The sequence below is a fragment of the Castor canadensis genome, chromosome 11, assembly GCF_047511655.1.
Source record: "Castor canadensis chromosome 11, mCasCan1.hap1v2, whole genome shotgun sequence".
Classification (NCBI taxonomy): domain Eukaryota; kingdom Metazoa; phylum Chordata; class Mammalia; order Rodentia; family Castoridae; genus Castor; species Castor canadensis.
The window spans coordinates 67695195-67717442 of NC_133396.1; the positions used below are offsets into that span (position 1 = coordinate 67695195).

Below are 22248 nucleotides of genomic sequence, written 5' to 3' on the forward strand. Positions count from 1 at the left end.
ATGTCATTGGAATTTTGATGGGAATTGCATTAAACATGTAGATTACCTTTGGAAGTATCAACATTTTTACTATGTTGATTCTACCAATCCATGAGCATGGGAGATCTCTCCACTTTCTATAGTCTTCCTCAATCTCTTTCTTCAGAAGTGTATAGTTTTCCTTATAGAGGTCTTTCACATCTTTTGTTAGGTTTACACCTAGGTATTTGATTTTTTTTGAGGCTATTGTAAGTGGAATTGTTTTCATACATTCTTTTTCAGTTTGCTCATTGTTAGTATATAGAAATGCTAATGATTTTTCTATGTTGATTTTATATCCTGCTACTTTGCCATAGCTGTTGATGATGTCTAGAAGCTTGAGTAGAGTTTTTTGGGTCTTTAAGGTATAGGATCATGTCATCTGCAAATAGGGATATTTTGACAGTTTCTTTACCTATTTGTATTCCTTTTATTCCTTCTTCTTGCCTAATTGCTCTGGCTAGGAATTCCAGTACTGTGTTGAATAGGAGAGGAGATAGTGGGCATCCTTGTCTGGTTCCTGATTTTAGAGGGAATGGTTTCAGTTTTTCTCCATTAAGTATAATGCTGGCTGTAGGTTTGTCATATATAGCTTTTATAATGTTGAGGTACTTTCCTTCTATTCCTAGTTTTCTTAGAGCTTTTATCATGAAATGGTGTTGGATCTTATCAAAGGCTTTTTCTGCATCTATTGAGATGATCAAGTGGTTTTTGTCTTTGCTTCTGTTAATGTGGTTTATTACGTTTATTGATTTTCGTATGTTGAACCACCCCTGCATCCCTGGGATGAAGCCTACTTGGTCGTGGTGAATAATCTTTTTGATGTGTTGCTGAATTTGGTTTGCCATTATTTTGTTGAGGATTTTTGCATCAATGTTCATTAAGGAGATTGGCCTGTAGTTCTCCTTTTTAGAGGTGTCTTTGCCTGGTTTTGGGTAAGTGTAATACTGGCTTCATAAAATGTGTTTGGCAGTTTTCCTTCCCTTTCTATTTCGTGGAACAGTTTAAGGAGGGTTGGTATCAGTTCTTCTTTAAAGGTCTGATAGAATTCAGCAGAGAATCCATCAGGTCCTGGACTTTTCTTTTTGGGGAGACTCTTGATTGCTGCTTCAATTTCATTTTGTGTTATAGGTCTATTCAGGTGATTAATTTCCTCTTGGTTCAGTTTTGGATGATCATATGTATCTAGAAATCTGTCCATTTCTTTAAGATTTTCAAATTTATTTGAATATAGGTTCTCAAAGTAGTCTCTGATGATTTCCTGGACTTCCATGGTGTTTGTTGTTATCCTTTTGCATTCCTGATTCTACTAATTTGGGTTTTTTCTTTCCTCATGTTAGTCAGGTTTGCCAGGGGTCTATCAATCTTGTTTATTTTTTCAAAGAACCAACTTTTTGAGTAAACTCATCTTAATCATCTTCTCAGAAAAAAGTGAAACAGATCTAAACCGAATTAAAGTGAGCTCATTTGGTCTGCATCAACTATTTTTGTTAACAGGTAGTAAATCTGCCCATTTGGTAGCAAGTCCTCTTCTATTCCAGTGAGAGAGATTCTAGTGTTTTTTGAAATACCTGTCAGTCCTGGGCTTTAATTGCAACCAAATGACCACAATGAGGATAATTTTAACCTTGAGTGCAAATCTAATTGTCTTCAGGAGCCAACTGTTATGCTTCCTGATTAATGCCATCAGAGAACTAGGCTGAAAGCATGAAAGTCCATGAATTTATGACATGTACCAGAGTAGATCAAGACCTAATAACAGATCCATTGCATCAGGTAGTGAAAGAATGCTACATTCACTTTGCAAGTGCTATGCAGATTGCTGTTTGTAAGTCTGCTTCTAGTCAAAATACCTAGAATCTTTTTACCTGTTATATCAGTTGGAAAATTTGAAAAATCTTTTGAATTTTAAGTTTCTATACTGTGAGTTACTTTTAAAAATAATGTCTCTGGGGAGGAGGGATGAAGGAGAATGGTGGAGGGGGCAAATTCAAGTATGGTATATTTGATATATTGTAAGAACTTTTGTAAATGCCACCATGTATCCCCAGCAAAACAATTAAAAAAAAGGCTTTATTTTGTGTTTACTTTGAAGCAGGCACTGAGCAAAGCACTTAATGCAGATTCTCTTTTCTAATTTTTGTGATAAACTTTTTCTTTTCAGAAATGGAAACAGATTTAAAGAGGTTGGTAATCTTCTAAAGATCACGACTCATAACTGACAAAGCTGTGCTTTGTGTCAAAATAACATGTGCAAATGTAGTATTTTATAAAGATTCTTATAGTTACCAAAACAGACACACACACATGCAAGCACATACACATAAACACTCAGAGAATCTTTTAAAGCAAACAACTGCATGCTCTTTGTTTTTTCACTAGTTCATTAGAGGGGTACTACAAGTATTTCTTTGTGAAGGTCTATTATTTTCCCTGGATTAAACAAAAATTTTGGCGATCACATTAAATTTGGAAAGTAAATCTGTACTATTGATAAGACATGTTAGAATTCTATTTCCAAAGCTGTTAACAAAATGAAAAGCTTTTTCTTACATTTGTTCCACCAAGCTCCCTGGATTCCCATATACAGCTTATTTTACAGCCACATGGTATCCTTGTATATTCTGCTTTCCTTCTTCTTGTGTGATGTTAGAGATAGTGCTAGTGCTCCTGGCAGAGGTGGTGGGTGAGAAGGTACTTCAGGGATTTACCCAAAGGTGAGTTGTGCTAAGATTTGGCAACTTCTTTCTTTCCTTGCAGAAGTAACAGTATAGCAGGAGTTGTAATGTACATGAGTTCTGCACATACACTAATTAGAAAGGGCCCCTGGAAAGTAGCCAGATGTTGGTTGTTAAAGGAAATAAAATGAAAGGCCACAGAAATAAGTCATTTCAAAGCTGATTTCTGAAGACCTTTTCTTTCAGGGCATAGGAAACAAACACAGGAGGAGGAGTTAAGACCTTCAGGTAAAGTTGGGCCATTTTTCTGAGACTTGTTCCCCTAGAATTTATTACCCAAACAAAAGTATGGTCCTTAGTCCCTGAGTGCTGTCTCTTTTTATTTCTACTATAAATTTATGATTTATCTTGATAGTCACTAAAAGTCCAACAACAATATAAAATAAGTCTGGTCTTCCTTGGCTTCACTTCAGAGAGAATTTCACTCTAGCTCTTTCATCCACTCTCTAGACTTTCTTCCCTGTTTTAGCATTTGTCACGCTTTCTCTACCAACCAGAAATGATTAGACATTTCTCTTATTTGCCTGTGACTTGGTTCTCTTCTTTAGAAAACCTCTTGATAATCTTATCCACCACCAAGGCTCCAATCACTAAGTGGGAAAAAAAAAAGTGTGAAATAGAAGAAAAAAATCAATGATGCAACACCCATCTAATGCGAACTTCTTAACCTTCTTAGACCGTAAGCCCTTTGGCAATCTGATGAAGCCTCTGGATCCTTCCCTGACCTGTATTCTCATATGCATAAGTTTCCAAAGGATTGCAAAGGAAGTCAATAAAGTTATGAAAATATTCAAATTAATGATAAGGGAATGTACATCATATACTACATTCTCATAAAATATTAACATCTGAACACTACCACAATTTCAAAGCAGTGATGAAGACTTGGAGATGTCAACAATAATGAGAACAATGACAATAACTACACTGTATGAAAATTCTTCTCTCTTTCTTAAAATTTCCAACATCTTTATTCATTTATGTGTGCCATACTGTCCTCCCCTGAAATTTACCTTTCAATTTGTGAAGCTCAGCTGAGAAATTCATGTACCTTTTCTTTATCATGTTTTGGCCTGATATAGCTGCAGGATTTACTTAAAAATAAACTTTTTTGTAAATAGACACAATTAATGAATTTCACATATAACAGAATCTTGAACAAATGGTTTGAAGTTACAGATGAACATTAAATATGGGCACATGGGTATTCTGTGTACAACAATGAGTTTAATACAAGATGTTTGAACTGATTTTTGATAATTGGCTTACTTTCTTTGAATCTTTACCTAGTTCTGAATCTTCCAGGTTCTAGAGAAAGGGCCAGCTCCTTCTGAATGTCCTCTAGCAGACTTTTTCCTCACTGTTTTCCAGTTGCTACTTGTTCTTTAAGTTGTTTGATTGCTCACTTTTTTCTTTAGATTAGGGATATTTTTGGTTTCTCCTAAAGTCCCCAGAAGTTGACTAAGAGGTAGTTTTTCTTGGTGTTTCTGTGGAGCAGTAATAGGTGTCAGATCTGGACTTTTGTCACCTTTGCTTCCTGCCTTGTGGCTGTCTTAGCTTCCTGCTTTCTTTGATTTTTAAGGGCTATTTTTAATAATGATTGATTTAACACTTCCTATTGTGGTTTCTTGTTCTGCGGTGGTTATTCTTCACAGAATTTGGAGTTTATTTCTTTTCTTTTCTCAATTTCTGTTTGGTAAGTTTTTGTCTTTTTTGAGACACATCTCACTGTGCAGTCCAGGCTGGCCTCAAACTCACAATCCTCCTGCCTCAGCTTCCTGAGTGCTGGGATTACTGGTGTATACCACCACACCTGACAGGTCTATTTCCTAAGGCTGGGGACTCCTCACTGGCTACTTCATGTGGAACTTCTTGGTAAGTTACTGTTTTTGCTGGAAATATTCCATCCAAATATAATAGTCCAGAAACCTGCCATAATTCTAATGCACATTATAGTTGTATAAGAGACAACCAGTAGAATGCCAAATCTTATACCCGGTATTAATATGTAACCTGGGAGCACACATAGCTATTAAAATATCCTTACCATATGGACACTATGCAAAATATGGAGAATCAAAAGCCAGTGGTTTAGAAATAGTGTTCAACGTCCTACATTCCATTTATTCTCTCAGATTCCCAAATACAGCTAGTAATACATGTCAGTGAGGGCCTCATTACCAAGATCAGTTCCAAAGTCCAGCACAGGCTCACATTTCAAGTAGAAAACTCATTTTGACAGGAGTAAACCATAAACCATAAACAAAAATTCATAACTAGAATTCCAAACTACAGAAATGGGGTGCTTCATTTGTATCTGTGGCATAGCACTTTCTCCATTTGTTCTCCATAGCACTACTCCATTTGCAATGTAGTATATCATTTGTTCCCTGTTTTCAGGAAGATTCTGTCTTGTCAATGTCTCTTCTAACTATTTTCAACACAGTAGTACCTCTTTTATTCTGTGGCATTGTAACTCTATCATCCGTAAAGAAACTTACTGGCTAAAGCTGCATGAGTTCCACCAAAGTTAGGGATCTGATGTAATCCAACAAATGAAGGTTCACCTTTACTTCCTGGAACATACCCACCTTGTAGGGTTAGGGTCCAGTGATAACATAAAAATCATTAACTGTTTGGAATATAATTTATTCACAATTCTGTTGGCATTGATGTTTTCAAAGAATTAAACTTCATTGTTAACATTTAAAGAACAAATAGTTTCATTTTCTGACTAAGATGGTCATCAATTTTGCATTTTTTTCTAGAAGAAAGATTTCAAACTTGTCCCAGTTCTCATACCCTAAAGTTGTAGGTTGAGTGTCCTAGCTGTTCTATCACCATCTATAGAAGTATCATAAGGCTGCCATGCAGTGTTTTCTTGGTGAGAATTCAGGGAAAACAGCCTTGGGGAGATTGAAGGAATGTGGTGATCTGTTAGTGAATTGACAATGTTTACTTTTTCACCATTGCCCTGGGCAAATAAGGTCCCATATTATTAAAGATAAAAGCTGGGGAATTCTTCACAGATTCACAGCTATCAGCCCTGATCTTGGAAGAATCAAAGATTTCTGCATGGAGACTTTGTGGAGAATACCCCAAGTCACGTTGCAAACACTGTGCTTTCTGTAAAGTGTGGTGCTCCATTCACTATAGGTAGTTCTTATCTTTGCACTGTTAAGGGCAGTGTGGGTGGCACCATCTTGTTTTGGAAAAAAATTTAAATTCTTAATATGCCAAAATCATAGATTCTGTTTATATTCATAAATGTGTTTTAATTAGAGATTAAGGAAAATAAAGATGTAAAACTCCAAGCTCATAGACAAGCCATGAATTCTACCCATAGACCCAATCTAAAGTTTGCAAAAGATACTAGAAATCCATACTTATTTGTATGCCTAGATGCTATGGAGCCATGTACAACTGGCATAATTATTTTGCATCTACATTTCATCTATTTTTTGGTTTTCTTGAGTCTTTTCATGTCTTTCTCAGTATGTTCTTGCTATCAAAGTAAGATTAAAAGTAGTAGTTTGGCATCTGTTGTATTTTGATTTTAGTAGGGGGACTCTTTTTTGTTTGTTGGATGGTTTTTAAATATATGCATTGGTTGTAGGGAGGCTGAAACTGCTTATTATCTCAAGTCATTTATTTCTTCTATGTCTAGTATCCATTAACAGACCATTAGGCTTCATATGTGGATAGAATTACAATATCTAACTTCAGCCTCTGTCTGTTGCCTTTGAAGGTTTTGAAATAGATAAAATTTAACCCTCTCCTTACCTTGGCTTCCATAGCACTGCTTTCTCCTGAGCTTCTCTTGTCTTTCTGCTTCTTTGATGGTCCCTTTTGAATCTTCTCATTTGTTTCACACACTACCAACCAGAAAAATGCCATATTTTCCCCACATCAGGGATTGGGATAGGTGGTTATCTATCTTTTCTACCTCAATTACCTCTCCCAAACCTTAATTTATATCTTTTCCCTTGTTTCTTGTCACTTTTAGTAGACCCCAATCCCTCATTTTCTTTGTTCTTGTTTGAATAAAACTCACCACACATTCTTCGGACACTCTATTTGCAGTATGTTAAGCACTATAAGATCCAGACCAGTGGAGTATGTTCCTGCCTTCACACACTCTATAATCTATCAAGGAGAGCAACCTTGGACAGGTGATTTTAAGGGTGATAAATAGAATAAAGGGGAGTTGATAATAAGGAACTCTCACCTACTTTGGGAACACGGGGAAATCTTATCAGAAAAAGTATTGTTTAAATTGAAATTTTAAAGGTTTATAGAGAGATACCCCAATGACCAATATAGGAATTGGGACTGTGGAAATGAACTTGAAATGCCATGGTGTAGAAAGAATAGCAGGAGAGGAGGAAAAGATGCTAAGTGTGGTTGTAGTCTAAACTCTGAGAGGGCATCTGAGTCCTGTGAAGCTGTAGAGAGGCAGATCAGTCTGCAGAACTCTTGCCAGTCGTGTAATCACGTTGGTGGGATGTGGGATGCAGCAGCATCTAAGACCAGTGGGGAAGCCATAGGAAGTTTAAATTAGCCCCAGTGTTTGAATTCACACTTTTGAAAGATTAATCCAGCTTTGTACGGAAAATGGTATTAAGAAGGGCAAAAGACCATGTAAAGAGAACATTGGAGGTGATTCTAGAGCCTAGCTCAGAGGTGACATGTTTGTTCTATAGGAAAATTTGAGAGTCCTTGTTGTCTGTTTCTCTTTTACCTGTTCCTCATTTCCATGAAACACTGCATCTTTTTGATTTGGTTTCTAACATGTCTACTGCATACCTCTTTTTATTCCCATTGACCTAATTCAAACTTCCTGGTTTTCTTTGAAGAACTATTACAACAGCCTCTACTTTCTACCAGCTTGTCATCTTCTAATTTTCCTTTTCACCCTTCCAATAGCATACAGGTATGCTTCCAGATGCATCAAAATTAAGTCTAAACTCTTCTTCTTATTTCACAGCCTCCATAGCGTTGGCTTTGAATGCTGCTAGTTTTCTCTACCATACACACTCCCACCATCTCTCCTACCTCACACGCCCCTTAACTTACCAACTCACAAATGTCCAAGCACACTAAACTCCTCCTTCTACCTAGAGTATCTTTCTCTTCCAACTCTCTCATAAAAAGTTCTATCTTGAAGACTCATTCAGGTCCAGGTTCCTCCAATTCTGGATGTCCCCAGTACAACTCATTTTTTCCTTTCTGTTCATATTCTACTAATTAAACTTCTTACTCCCTTTCAGCCATTTACTAGGGCCTGCTTCCTATTTGAACCAGCATGTATTAGGTAGACTGTCCCACTACAGTATAAATTTCTGAGGATTGGGGAGATTTGTCATAATAATTTCTATGTCACGTCTAGTGATTTGCTTGCCCTGTCCTTATAAAAAAGTCTAGAAACACTAAATGAATTTTTAGGTAGTTGATAATGGGGTTATTGGACCACAAAATTGTAGATATCTCTGGTATAATATTCTAGCTTCATGAAATATTATCATTAACAATGTTATTTTTTCTTTCAAAAGCTGGCTAAGTCTCAAAAGAGTTACAGTTAACCATTTTATTAAAAAGTGTTGAATTCTACGTTCAAAGCTGTAATCTATTCTAAATATATTATTGAGCTCCATTTGTGGAATTTTTATAGTGTGTGTATGTCCATGTATGTTTATGGTGGGGGAGATATTAGAGATCAAACCTAGGACCTTGTCCGTACTAAACATTGAGCTTCACTTTGTATATTTGTCTGTGGGCACACAACTATAAACAAACAGATCCCTGTTCTGGAAGCACATAACATGAGAATTAGGGGTTTCTCTACCAAGAATTGAAGAATATAAGTTTACTAAACTGGAAGAAAATTATCCATTCTTTCATTAAGAAGTATGTGTCACTAAATTCAGAAATGAATTAAAATCATCTTTAGGTGCAATGCCAAGGAGAGGTAGTCACAGGAGATGTTATCAATACATTAAAAAGTATGAAAAGAAAAACAAACTTATTAGGCTATAGCTGATTACAGTTTATTTAGGGATAAATTAGTACTACCGTTTTATACATTACTTTCCTCTGACTTTAGTAAAGCCTTAACCAGGTAGAATTCATAACTTTCTCCTCAGTATTACCTCTCACCATAGTCTGGGAAGCATCAGTAGAAGTGTTATGCAACAATAATCACATTTATTGAATTCCAATATATGTCCAACATCATACTAGAAGTTACGCAAAATTTAATTTATGGTTTCAAGTAGCTTACAGAGTTACCCATCTGAAATATACTTGGTCCCTGCCAGATGCATCAAAATTAAGTCCAAACCCTTCTTCCTGGTTCACAACCTCCATAGTGTTGGCTGTGACACTAGCAGTTTCATTGTTGCAGGGGAAAAATCAGGAATATATTACTAGAAGAAGATGCTCACATAAGAAGCTCTGAATTAATTTTCCCCCAAGACTAGTTTGAAACTCAATACCAAGGTCATATACTATGATTTTCTGAAATATGAGTGCTAACTATGGAAAAATAGCATAAACTCTCAGAATACAGCAGATTGGTATATGAGAAATCTAAGAGGCAAATTATGAAGAAAAATTAAGCAATATTTTCCAAATGTCTAAATTTGCATGTGTAAAGAAAGATCAATGGCTTTAAATTTGACTAGATTTTGTTTGTTTGTTTTTCAAAATCTTTTCTAAGAATTGCCCTGGTGGAAAATATTCCTGAAGGCCTTAACTATTCTGAAAATGCACCATTTCACTTATCACTTTTCCAAGGCTGGATGAATTTACTGAACATGGCCAAAAAGTCTGTTGACATAGTGTCTTCCCATTGGGATCTGAACCACACTCATCCATCAGCATGTCAGGTAAGCTACATCCTCTATGTGCGTGATTTTATTTATGTACTTTTTACACTCCTTAGTATTCTTGTCCTCCAGAAGACAAGTTCAGATCGTTTTTTTTAATTCCACCTTCACCCAGGTTACATGCACATCATCGCATTTATGTAGACGTGCTGTCGTAAATCATGTTGCTCTGCTCTTACTAGTACCCTAGGTTTTTAATGGCAAAACCACATTTCAGCTTTGCTTACAAGAGGCTCTCTATACAGCATTGCTCTGCTGCACAACCTTAAGAGGCGTCTTTCACATCATGGTACCGGTCAACAGCAAAGCCCAGAATTCTGTCTTGTACAACCTGCATGGTTACACTTCTAATTCTCTAACTACACACTGAGACATGTATTTGGTCAAATCGTGTTATAGAATTCACCTTCAGGCCCCAGAGCTGTTTTTAATAGTGGAGTCACACTTCCCAGTGTAGTTGTATTTCTTGACTCTCATATTTGGGTGAATAGGAAAAAGAAATGTGCTTACTACAGAGAACAACTTTTAGAAACCTAAGTGACTGAAATAGTTTCTAAATTAAATACTCTGGACAAAGAAAATGACCCTGAACATTTTTAAGTAAGCTTTTGGCTTTACTTTTTTGAGACAGGGTCTCACTATGCAACCCAACCTGGTCTCAAATGCACTATGTAATCCAAGCTTGTCTAGAACTCATAATCCTCCTGAGTGCAAGTATTACAGTTGTGTGCCACCATGCCAGATAATCCTGTTCATTTTCAATGTATTTTTCTTTGTCTTGGTATGACCATGATGTTTGCATTGAGTTATTCTATCCAAGAATATAACCATTGGCCCATACCTAAATGCCCTATATGGACCAAAGGTAAAAGTAGTTTGTCCTTTACATACAAAATGTGTTGGTAGCAAGCCTATAATCATTACTTATTGATGCTTTGAAATCTGTTATTTAATTATACTATTTTAAAGTCAAATGTTTTTCAGAAAATAGACAAAAATAAACAAAAATCATGAAAGTCATAGTGAAGAATAAATTACTAAGATTACAGTGTTTCTGCATGCTTCTCTGTCTATCATTTAAGCAGGTGTTTCAGGTATTCACTGTTGTATAATGTGTCATCCACAGCTTGGTGGCTTAAAACATAACAGTTATTCATTTACACATGGAATTCTTTGGTAGAGAGGACTCTGATACACCTAGTGTTTGGTGGGATTGGCTTGTGTAGGGCCAGAGAATCCAAACTGGATCACATATGTCTGGCATCTCAACTGGGGCAGCCAGAATGTGTAGAAATGACTGCATCTCTCTCTCTTTCTCTCTCTCTCTCTCTTTCTTTCTCTCTCTCTCTCTTTTTCTGCATGTGCCCCTCATCATTCTATAAACTAGCTTGGCTCTTTACATGGTGGTTGGGTCCTAAGAGGGCCAAATCAGAAGCTCAGAAGCTATTAAGAACTGGGCTCTGGCATTCCAAAATATTGCATCCACTACATTCCATTGGTGAAAGTAAGACACAAGTCCAACACTCAGGGCCATGAATAAGTAAAGTAGTTGGCATCTCTCTTTGGAAATGATATGCTAAGTCCCACTCTCTGACCATAGCAATTCATGTCTTCCACATGCAAAACACAGTCACTTCAATCATCAAAATTTGATTGATTCTAATAAATGAAATGTTCATCTGCACAGCTCTGGACTTGAGTGAGGCTCCCCATGTGGATTTCTTTTGATTTGGAAACAAGGAAACCAAAAAGATTAGTTATATGTACCTTAGCACACACTGCAATCAGGACTAAGATAATCACAAGCATTTGTGTTCACAAAGGGAGGAAGGGAGCACACGTATCAGTCATTAGTTCAGCCCAGTATATTTCATCAATTTCTCCAACTCTGGAAGCAGAAATAAGTCTATGATATAGTTCTTTTCCCTGGGAGTGGCTTCTTCATCCTCATCTTGGCTCCACTGTGTCTGTGGTGGCGGTTTTTTTTTTTTTTTTTTTTTTTTTTTTTTTGAGGTGCTAAGCATAGAGTCCAGGGCCTTCTGCATACTAGGCCAGTCCTCTACTATTAAAATGAGCCACACACTCAGGCCATTTTCTTTTTTCCTTAAGAAATAGTCTGAGTTTCCTTTGTTTTTTTTAATTATTGTTATTTGTTTATTTTATATTGTTTGGCTTGTTGGTTTGTTTTGGTTTTTAATGGGGTCTCTCACCATGTAATCCAGGCTGACCTCCAACTTTCATTCCTCCTGCTTCAGCCTCCTGACTACAGGTCATAGGTGTGTACCACCATGGCCCAACCATTCTGAGTTTTCTTTGGACCTAATCTGGTTCCTACTAGTAGAATTTGAGACCTTAGAGACTTCATTTCATTTTAAACCGTCTCTGTCCCTTTTTTAGTGCAACATGGTACAACTATTTAGCAACTTTGTAGATGTTCTTTGTACCTAGTTATAATCCATTCAGTTAGCAAAGAAACATACTGCAGATAACTCTGAGTCTGGTCTTTATACTGTACTATACTCTTCAAATTGCTAGGAGCTGTTCTGTATTGTTTTATGAGATGATCAGTCAGGTGTGGCCACAAGAGGAAGCACAAGAAAGGCTCAGGAAAAGTTTGTCATACTCACAATTCATAGTTTCTGGAGGCACAGTACACCATGCAGGGCCTTGTGGAAATACACAAGGGTGGTCAGGAGGCAGAAGGGGCAGGAGCAAGAGAAAAATTTAGACCAAAACCTCTATTAGTCTATGTTTGGAAGATAAGATAAGGCAGGGTAAATTTACTAGTTTGAATAATTTCTGCAGACTCTAAGCTGTACAGGTGGTGCTTAGTTGCCTGGTACCTGGCATGATTAAGGAAGAGGAGGTCTGGATTTGCACTTGTTAGTTTTCATATCAAATCCTTGGCCCTTACTGGTGAAGCATTTGTAACTTCTAAGACTGGACCAGCCCAGTGGGTTGGCAGCAATCTCTCCCCAGCCAGAAAGGGTTTTTCAGGACACCAACACATAATAATAAACAGAAAAATTTAAAAATTATGCATATTACAAGGATCTATGAGGCACCCACCATATGAGACCATCTCTTACTTTGAGAATATCTTACTGAATGAAGAGACTGCCCTCAATTCTGCATGAACACTGAGCAGTTCCTTCTTTAGTTTACTTCTTTAAAAAAAACTCTTTTCTTTTTATATCACCTTATATACCATGAAAACTTTGATCATCTGTCAGAAAATGCTCCTTATCAGATCCACATGTTCATTTTCTTTTCAAATCCAAGGCAGGTACTCAACTGCTAAGCAATATCCCCAGTCCTCATTAGTTGATCTAACACTATTAGTCCTTTACAGTGTCCTACCTTCAGTGTTACGGCAGGTATTAGAGTTGCTGAACAATATGGTTTTACATGATATAGCTGGCCCTTTCTGAAAGCTCCAAAAACAATTTCTTTACTATCTTCCAGCCTTGAGGAATAGGTTAAGATTCCAGTCTTTGGCAACACCCAATCTCCAAGCCTCATGGCTTTAGGCTTTTGCTATGTTAGTTGCTATCTTAGTCACCCATTGCCACATAACAAACAACTTTAGGACATGGTCCTTATTATTTCCCATGATTCTTTGTGTTAGTTGCATAGTACCTTTGGCACCAATAGTGTTAGCTAGAATCATCCTTGGAGCTGGAACTGAACTGTGTGAAGGCTAGCTAGGTCTCATTCTCCCCATGTGGACTCTCAACATTCAGCAATCTAAACCAAGATTCATATAGGGCAGCTGCATACCAAGAGGGTGAAAGTGAAAACTACAAGGCCTCTTAATGTCTGGACACTCAGAACACTGTGTTTGCCACATTCTGTTAGTCAAAATAAGTCCCAAGGTTAACCCCTTCAGAGGAAGGCAAAAGATGCCAAGTGTAACATACATGTATATGAATAAGAGGGTTAGCTGGCACCAGTTTGGAAAACAGTCTGTGGTAACAGATCTGACAGTATGAGCAAGAAATAGTTCAAGGTGTCTTTCCTTAGTTCTAGACAAGACTGACCAAGCCTACTGGGTTCTAAACTGCAATTTGATTTGGTGAACCATGCGGTATTGGGGGCTGGACCAGCACACGTGCCCATGCTGTATGGGTTCAGGCTATAAACAGCTCTCTCCTGCCTCATGTGCACCACTGAAGAACGACGTGCATCAAACACACAATAGGAAGATTTGCTTTTGCACTTGGACTTGGTTTTCTGATTACCTCTTTTCAGATTTTCACATTCTCAGGAATTCCGGATCTTTCTTTTCAGCCACAAACTGAGTTTTGCTGAATGTTTTTTTTTTTTTCTTCCACTACTATTTCTCTCTGATCCTGCTCTATATCCTGGTTGGTTTCCAGGAGTCCTAGAATATAGATTTGGAGATGATTGGGTTTAGAGGTCGTACTACTCTACATTGTACTCCAGGGGTGCCCAGTAAGTCCACTTGCAGGAGTCATGGGCGGTCTGGTGTCCAAAGCAGTAGAGTAGCACTCCATAATCTGATCAGCTCTGGGGACTGGTGTGAGGTGGTTCAAACCAGTGGAGCAGAGGATGTGGCTTTGAAGGCAAACTGGAACCCTTCAGTGGGTGACTTGGTACCCTTTCTCCCAAATGGCATGTTCTTCCAGAACAGTTTGAGGACTTCTGGCTCTTCTTTGCTTTTTTTTGGTGGTACTGGGGATTGAACTCAGGGCCTACACCTTGAGCCACTTCACCAGCCATTTTTTGTGATGGATTTTTTTGAGATAGGATCTATTTGCCAGAGTTGACTTTGAACTGCAATCCTACTGATCTCTGCCTTCTGAGTAGCTAGGATTGCAGGCATGAGCCACCAGTGCCCAGCTTTCTTCTTTGCTTTTAATGTGACCTTCCACCTAATCCTCTGGGTATGAGCTAAACTTTTGCTCCTCAAAGTTTGGTCCTGGAACCAGCAGTTTCTTTACTACCTGGAAGGATATAAGACCCATCCCAGCTCTACTTGAGCCAGAATCTGCATTTCAACAAGGTCCGTAGGTGATTTATAGCATCAAAAAAGTTTGGAAAATGCTAACCATCTGGTAGAAAATGGGTCATTAGGGAGTAGCATGCCTTTTTGTGTCCTGTTCCTGAAGTTTCACAATGGGTGTAACAACACCCTTGTGCCTTGTTCACAGGGCAGCGAGAAGCTGAACATCTGAGGTTCCAAGTCTGTATGTAAAACAGTGCTGAGCACAGGGGCCTGACACACATGGTGCTTAGGATTTGTTGAGTAGTTGGTGAATGGGTTTTGTCAAAGATAACACAGCTGGACACTGAAGTGGTAAGGACAGACTTTAGTAAGCAATATATGGTTGCTTTAGACAGCTACACAGGGAGTTTCCTTGCAGCATTTCCATGTATGCCTTATAATGCAGATTGGTTCATCTCCTTTATTTTTCTTCTTCTACCTTGGTTTGCTTCTTATAGTGATAACTGTTGAAACTATTCCAGGAATGGGGAGGGGGATATAAATGAGAAGGATAGAAGAGTGAATCCAAGTATGATATATTTGATACATTGTAAGAACTTTTGTAAATGCCACAATGTGCCTCCACCCAGCACAACAATAATGTATATTATGTTGCAAATAGGAAGAGGAACCAGCCTAACCTGAACTCAACTTTGATTTGTGGAGAAGTTGCTGAGAGTTTGGAGTGAGAATGAGGAGGTAGAAAGGGAAAACTGGGAATTTAAACAGAAGCAGAGAATTGGAAATCTACGAGAAAGAGGAATATGGTCTTGATTCTTGTGTATCCCAGAGACTGGGAGATAGGGGCTCTAGTCTCAGGTGTTACTGGAACAGCCTTGAACTTTCTCAGGCAGGTATTTGAAGCAGGGAGGTAAGTCATAGGAATGTAGCTTTGAGCTTTTAGAAACTTCACTAGTGTTCATTTGAGCCTTACAGTTGGGGGTGGTGGGGAGGTGCTGTGGCTAAAGACTGCAGTTTTCATAGTCCAAGACTGAGACCTGGTTGGGAAGAGAGTTCCAAGAAGCCTAGCTAGAGTTTGGTTAAGGAAAGAATCTTTGTCATTTGCAAGACTTGAGAATGAATTCAAGTGAGTGCTGTAGATGTAGAAAGAATCCAACTTAGAAGTTTAGTTCAGGTTACTCTCCAACAACTGGCCTACTGACAACAAACAGCACTTCTCAACTTGCTGCCCATGACCTGGCTATTGTTGAACTCATAACTGTTTAGGAAAGAGACCCATGAATGGATGACCATGAACTGGGCAAAATGCCCTGCCCCTGCAAGAGATGCTTTTATCTACCTTTCATTCCCTTGGTAACACTAGACTCCATTACAGTTTACAATCCATTGGTTTTCTGTAGTTTTCAGTCTAATTTTACTTTATCTCTTACAAGAGGAAGAGATCTTCATTTGCAAACATGAGGGATAGGTGTGCTTTGGGAACTAGAGGGTGTGTAAGGCTAATCCTAGGAACAGTTCTCCCCACAGCTACTGTTCCCAGCCATGCCCTGCTAGAAACAGTATGAACAATAAAAAAGATCAAGAGTGAGAAAAATGTTTGGATGGTCCCTATGTCAGCAAGATTGGAGATGCTCTCCCCTCTATCAGTCTGTTGGTGGTCAAAGATTATCCTACATTTATTTGGACCCCACTGACCAAAGGCCAGGAATGGAGTGTGGTCCAGAGTCAGCATGCAGACTAATTGGTGTCTTGTGCCTGGCTTGTCCCCCACCATCCACTTCCCTCCACCCCAAAAGCAGTGTGCACAACATGGCTAAGAATGAAACGTCTAGGAGAACCTATCTAAATATTACATCTCTCGGCTACTTGAAGATTATTTTTAAAGAGCCTGCTTCCCTGTCTTCTTCCCCTTTCACTGTGCAGATTGGGGAATAAATGCGGGAGGGGTCAGGAGGAGACAAAGGAAACAGGTGCTCGCAGCCAGCCTTTTCTCTTAAATGCAGAGGACCCCCCCGCCATATCTCATTCTCTTCAAGCCACCACATTCTACGCCCCTCAAAAGAAGTTTCTGGCTAAAAGTCCGTCTGATTTACTGTTTTGCCTGATTTTGTCTTCCCAGTTGAGAAGGAAATTCAGCATTTTCCAATTTGAGCAACTAGTCTTTAGACCTATGAGAGCACTTTTATTTTTAGCAAGACCTTATAAATACTGGATGTAGTCACTGATTGACTTAATAAACCCATACACACATGCACACACAGGCACACATGTGTGTGTGCACACAAACACACACAATATGCTAGGAAGATACCCTAATTACTCAACTGAGCCTAATATAAATATTCTTGACAGTGTTCTGGTACCAAACACTATCATTTCCAGATATGTGTGAGAACAAACATTGGCCCCTATTCACAGCTTTTTTACTATACATTTATTTTTCCTTTTTAATGAAAATATAATTTATTTGGAGGAGAATAGTCAAACATGACATTTGCTTCTAAGCCAACAAAGCCTAAAAGTACTAAATGAGACCATAAATGCATATAGATAAACAGGAACTATAACCAAAAAGCAGCAATCTGTTTATTACAATGCAGCAGTAAGCAAAATGCACCAGGGACTGGTGTCACTAGTGGCAGGCAGGCCCAAGTTGACAGAAAACAGACACAGATAAACATGACACATGACATTTGTCTCTCCACTGGATGAGTAGCAATTTTGTAAGAATGAACAATGGTGTTATTAAGAGGAATAATGAATTGTCTGCTTTTAAAATTTTTTGCATGGAAACAGAAACATTGATCCAAAAATGCACTCTGGGTCTGCTTTGATTCCCACTCAGAAACCCCATCTTGACTCTCTTAGCTTTCACTAGGTTTTGTTAATTTCTGTATCTCTTTCCTTCCGTGCTAATGAAACTGGACAGTGTCCTTGCACTATATCAAGGCAGTGCTGAGGACTAGTGGGGTCTGCAGTTTCAGGGTAAACATATTTTATAATTTAATCAAAATACATGGCCAGGCAAAAGGTTTTTGTTTCTTTCTGTTAGGATGATAAGTTTATTCAATAGAATATTGAAATTTGTAGGACATTTTGATTGCAAATTTATGAGATATAATGATGGGAATTTATAAATCAAGACTGTTCAGAAAAAGCCAAGAAATGTGACTGACAAAAGCTTATTAGTAGAGTTACTGAACTCATTGAGTGAAAACATTCTGTCTGAGTTCACAGTAAGGAATCAAATGAAATAACTAATGAGCTGTGACAACTGAATGTTGAAGAGCTGCATTTATGTGAAATCAATTAGATACTGACCTCCCTCTGAGCCATGATACCAATTGATGATACATTTGTTTGATTTTTTTTTAATTATAATTTTTTAAAAATTGCTCAGGATTTGTTGAAATTAATGAGTTGAAACAGGTAGGTAAGCTCAGTGATCCAGGAAGACTTTTGGAAAGTACAAGGTCAGGTCCTCTTTCTACACAGTAAGTTCTTAGCAGATCCTAGAAAGACTGTGGACCAAGATGCCCACAACTGATGAATGGATTAAGCAAATGTGGTTATTTACATACAACAAAATTTTTTCAGCTATAAAGAAGAATGACATTTTGTCATTTGTAGGTAAATAGATGGAACTGGAGAATTATCATCTTACATGAAGTTTGCCAGGTTCAGAAAGCCAAAGGATGCATGCTTTCTCTCATATGTGGAATATAGGCCTAATACAAATACAAACATTATTATACATACATGAAATATATACAGAACATATATCCAACAGTGGGACTGATAGAGGAGACCAATGGAGGAGGAACCGAAGGAAAGAAAGATAGTGAATAATAATGAAATATGTCACATCTGGGTAGGAACAAAACATAAGAAAACATGCTGTAAACTGTTAAACAACACAGGATAGTAAGAAAAGGGTGAGGAAGTGCAGTGGAGGGGGGTTACATTGACTTAAGCCCAATGTGTGTGTCATGCCAAGGCAAAAATCCCATTGACCATGAACAGAAACCTAGGCAATGAAGGACAAGAATGAAAAATTGGTCACACTAAGGGGAGGGCCCTAACAGAAGGGGGAGGATAAAAGAAGGAAGTAAAAAGTATGAATATGGGTAATGTACTTTCTATACAAGAATGAATATAGAATTTATGACACTGTTAAAATCACCATAAGAGGAGAACTAAGGTAGAAAGGAAAAATATAGAGGAGATGAACAATTCAGGATATAATATATGGAAATGTCATAATGAGCCTCTCTGTATAGATATCTTAAACAAAATGTCTTTTTTTCAACAACGGGGGACAGGAAGGTAAAACAGGTCCTGTCTGGGGGGTTGGTATCAGTGGGATGGGGAAAGATATAAGGAAAGGGTGTAGTAGGGTGAATGTAATGGAAATATGTACTCACACATGGAAACATAAAATGAGACCTGTTGAAACTGTTCCAGGAATGAGCATAAGGATGACAAAGGAGAATGATGAGTGAATTTAAGTAAGATAAATTACTTTCACTTCTGTAAATATCACAATGTACCCCCACTATAATAACAATATGATAATTTTTTAAAAAGGAATAAAAGACAGTGGAAGTGAGACTGGGGAATAGCGGTAATTTCTTTTACCTGCTTATAAGCTGTGTGACCTTTTGGGCAATATGCTGAAATCTCTGTTCCTCAATTCCCTCATCACCAAAATCAGCATGATAACAGAACCTATATATTAGGTTGAGGTGTAGATTAAATTAGTTGATATAGATAAATAATGTAGAAAAGTGACCATTTTATTGCCTATATATGTGTTGATTGTTATCGTTTACATTAATTTATCTGTATTTGCATTGCTGCTTAGTTCAAGCCAGTTTAATTCTATTGATCAGTAATGAGTTATTATGGATTTTACTGTGCTGGAATCTGGATGGTTACCATGTAAAAGTAAAAGGTAACTGACTTCTATAACTGCAAGACTGTGAGTACATAAGAAGGATTAGACAAATTATCATTATATGTGGAATTCTGACTTTAATTTGATTTATTAGCTATAAATCTCTATGTGTGTACGTGTGTATGAGAGAGAGAGAGAGAGAGAGAGAGAGAGAGAGAGAGAGAGAGAGAACAGTCTTGTTCTCACCCACCTGCTCATCGGGTCTTGGTTAATTCATTTAAAAGCATCTTCTCTTCCCCTGGTGAAGTAGTAGCCTACTTCAAGTTTGGCAAAGATCTGAAAAAGCAGGTTACCCCCTACCCCTCTTATTACCCCCCAAAAAACCTGTTCTCAAGTATTTTATAAACTTAAGAATACCATTTTACTGTTCCATTTGTTGATCAATCACTATCTAGCTAAGTTGTTCTGTGGTAAAATTTTGGCATGTTTGATATTAAAACAGTTTCACTTACTAGAAAATAACCTGCAATCTCAGTTTGTATTTGCTGAGATTAAATACAAAATCAACCATACCTTTAATTCCAGCACTTAAGAGGCAGAGGCAGGAGGATCTCAAGTTCAAGGACATCTGGGCTACCTCAAGAGATTGTCTTGCCAAACAAATAAACAAAAAACATGAGATATATATATATATATATATATATATATATATCTCCTTCTGGACAACTGATATCTTGAACCTTCAATACACAGGAAGTAATGTGGTCTTTTCAAATCTAGTCACTTCTGTTTTTTGTTGACTGGTTGGTTGGTTTCTCATTCCATATTGTTTTTGTTTTAAGATGAAGGCCCATGTGACAGGCCACATTCAGCACTCAGCTGGTGCTGTGATGCTGGTGGGATGTGCTCTGCCACTGTTACTCACACACCTACAGCATGCGAGACCCCAGACACTGTCCCACAGCTCACTCATTGCTTCCTTGCAGTATTCTTCCTGCCTCTGAATGTAGCTTCACCAACAGAAGAGAGCCTTTACTTCATCTATCCTACAAAACTTGTCCTTCTTATGCGTACTTCACAGTTACTGTTATGATTTGTTCATAAATTATATTAACATTTTCTATTAAAATCACTTTACATTTTAGCCCACCATGGCTCTTGCCTGTCTTGCCTGGCCCACAGTCTGTTGGGATCCTCTCTGGATCTGTGTCCCCTCCCACCTGTTGCTCCCAGTTTCCTCCACCTTGTCAGCGCTTTCCTCAGTGACTCTCTATTCCCCTCTTCCTTTCATGCACATCCCTGCTGCCCTTAGTGAGTCTCTTCAAGTGATTCTTTCTTCTTTCTTTTTGTTTTTTTTGTTTTTTTTACTTTTTCACTTTTTTTGTTGTTGTTTTGGTTTGGTTTGGCTTTTTTGTTGTTTTAATGGAGTGTGCTGGATGTCTCTATAATTTTGTTCAGATGACTGCAGAACCTGGAAAAGCTGTTGCTGCTATTGATGCATAACATACTGCTATTATTGGTCTTTTTATATAAATATAAATAAATATATATATATATATACACATATATATATAATTTGAATTTTTGGAAACTTTAGCTGTGCTGTCAACTTTGGAAAAAAGTATCCCGGTTTACTGTGTTGAGTTGGCATTGTACAGAAATTAATAGCCATATTGGTCTAGAAACGTTAAACTTAATTTTTTTTTCCATTTGTACAGGTCTTATCTATGTGGGTTTGATTACAGAAACTAATAAAGTATTCTCTAAATAATAATAATAATAAAAAATGCCTTGAACTAGACTCTCCACTCTCTCAACATGGGCAGTCGCCATCTGACTTGCAGTATAGGGCTATGCTGGAATGCAGAAGAATCCTATCTGTTTGTTGTATATTTATTATCTCTTTTTGAATGTTTTTTGATTGACACATATTTGTATATATTTACGAGGCACAATGTGCTGTTTTGATTCATGTATACATTAGGTGTGATCAACTCAAAGTAATTAGTGTTGCATCTCTTTTATTATATCCTAATGGTAAGTATATTCAAATTCTACTCTTCTAGCTATATTGATATATGTAAAATGCTTTATTGTTAATTATATCAACTCTGTTGTGCAATATAACACTAGCACTTTTTCTTCTTATCAAATAATAATGGTGTACCCATTGACTGACCCCCCACCTTATTCTCCCCAATCTCTAGCTGTAACTACTCTACTCTCAACTTCTATAAGATCATTTTTTGAGGTTCCACTTACAAGTGAGGTCACCCACTTATTTCACTTGGCCAGTGTTCTTTAGTTCATCCATATTATTGCAAATGACAAAATTTCATGATTTTTAATGACTGAATCCACATATTCCTGGATTCTGGGATCTGAGTCATACGTATCCCTGTGGACGTATACCACATTTTCTTTATCCAAACTTCCATTGAGAAAAAAAATTCTTATTTGTGATAATATCCCTTTTGTGTAAAAGTCTGATAAAAATATCCATAATCTTGTGGCTTAGTCATGAACTATCATGAAAATTTCCTTTCTAAGTGATTTTTTTAACCCAGGAAAAATAAAACCACAGTATGTCTTTTCCTTTTGCTTGAAAGGAAATGAGCATGGACAGTATAGCCTGGATCCTTTAAATGTATTTTTGAGTCAATTATAATTAGTAAGTTGCCATAAGGAAGTCAGGGAGAGTAGACTGTCCTAACACAGCTGGAAAACTTGCTTTTCATC

The 22248-nt window shown here is 37.5% G+C and overlaps 1 protein-coding gene and 1 pseudogene across 9 annotated transcripts in view; one reads left to right on the forward strand and one right to left on the reverse strand.

The window, feature by feature from the left end:
- Pld5 (phospholipase D family member 5) overlaps window positions 1–22248 on the forward strand; it is a 404115-nt gene that overhangs the window by 203922 nt on the left and 177945 nt on the right. For all 9 annotated transcript variants that reach the window (XM_074047195.1, XM_074047200.1, XM_074047198.1 and 6 more), the window contains exon 3: window positions 9475–9643. In XM_074047195.1, the coding sequence (XP_073903296.1) occupies window positions 9475–9643 (169 nt within the window). The remainder of the gene's footprint in view (window positions 1–9474; window positions 9644–22248) is intronic.
- LOC109676292 (eukaryotic translation initiation factor 2A-like) lies at window positions 3273–5958 on the reverse strand (annotated as a pseudogene).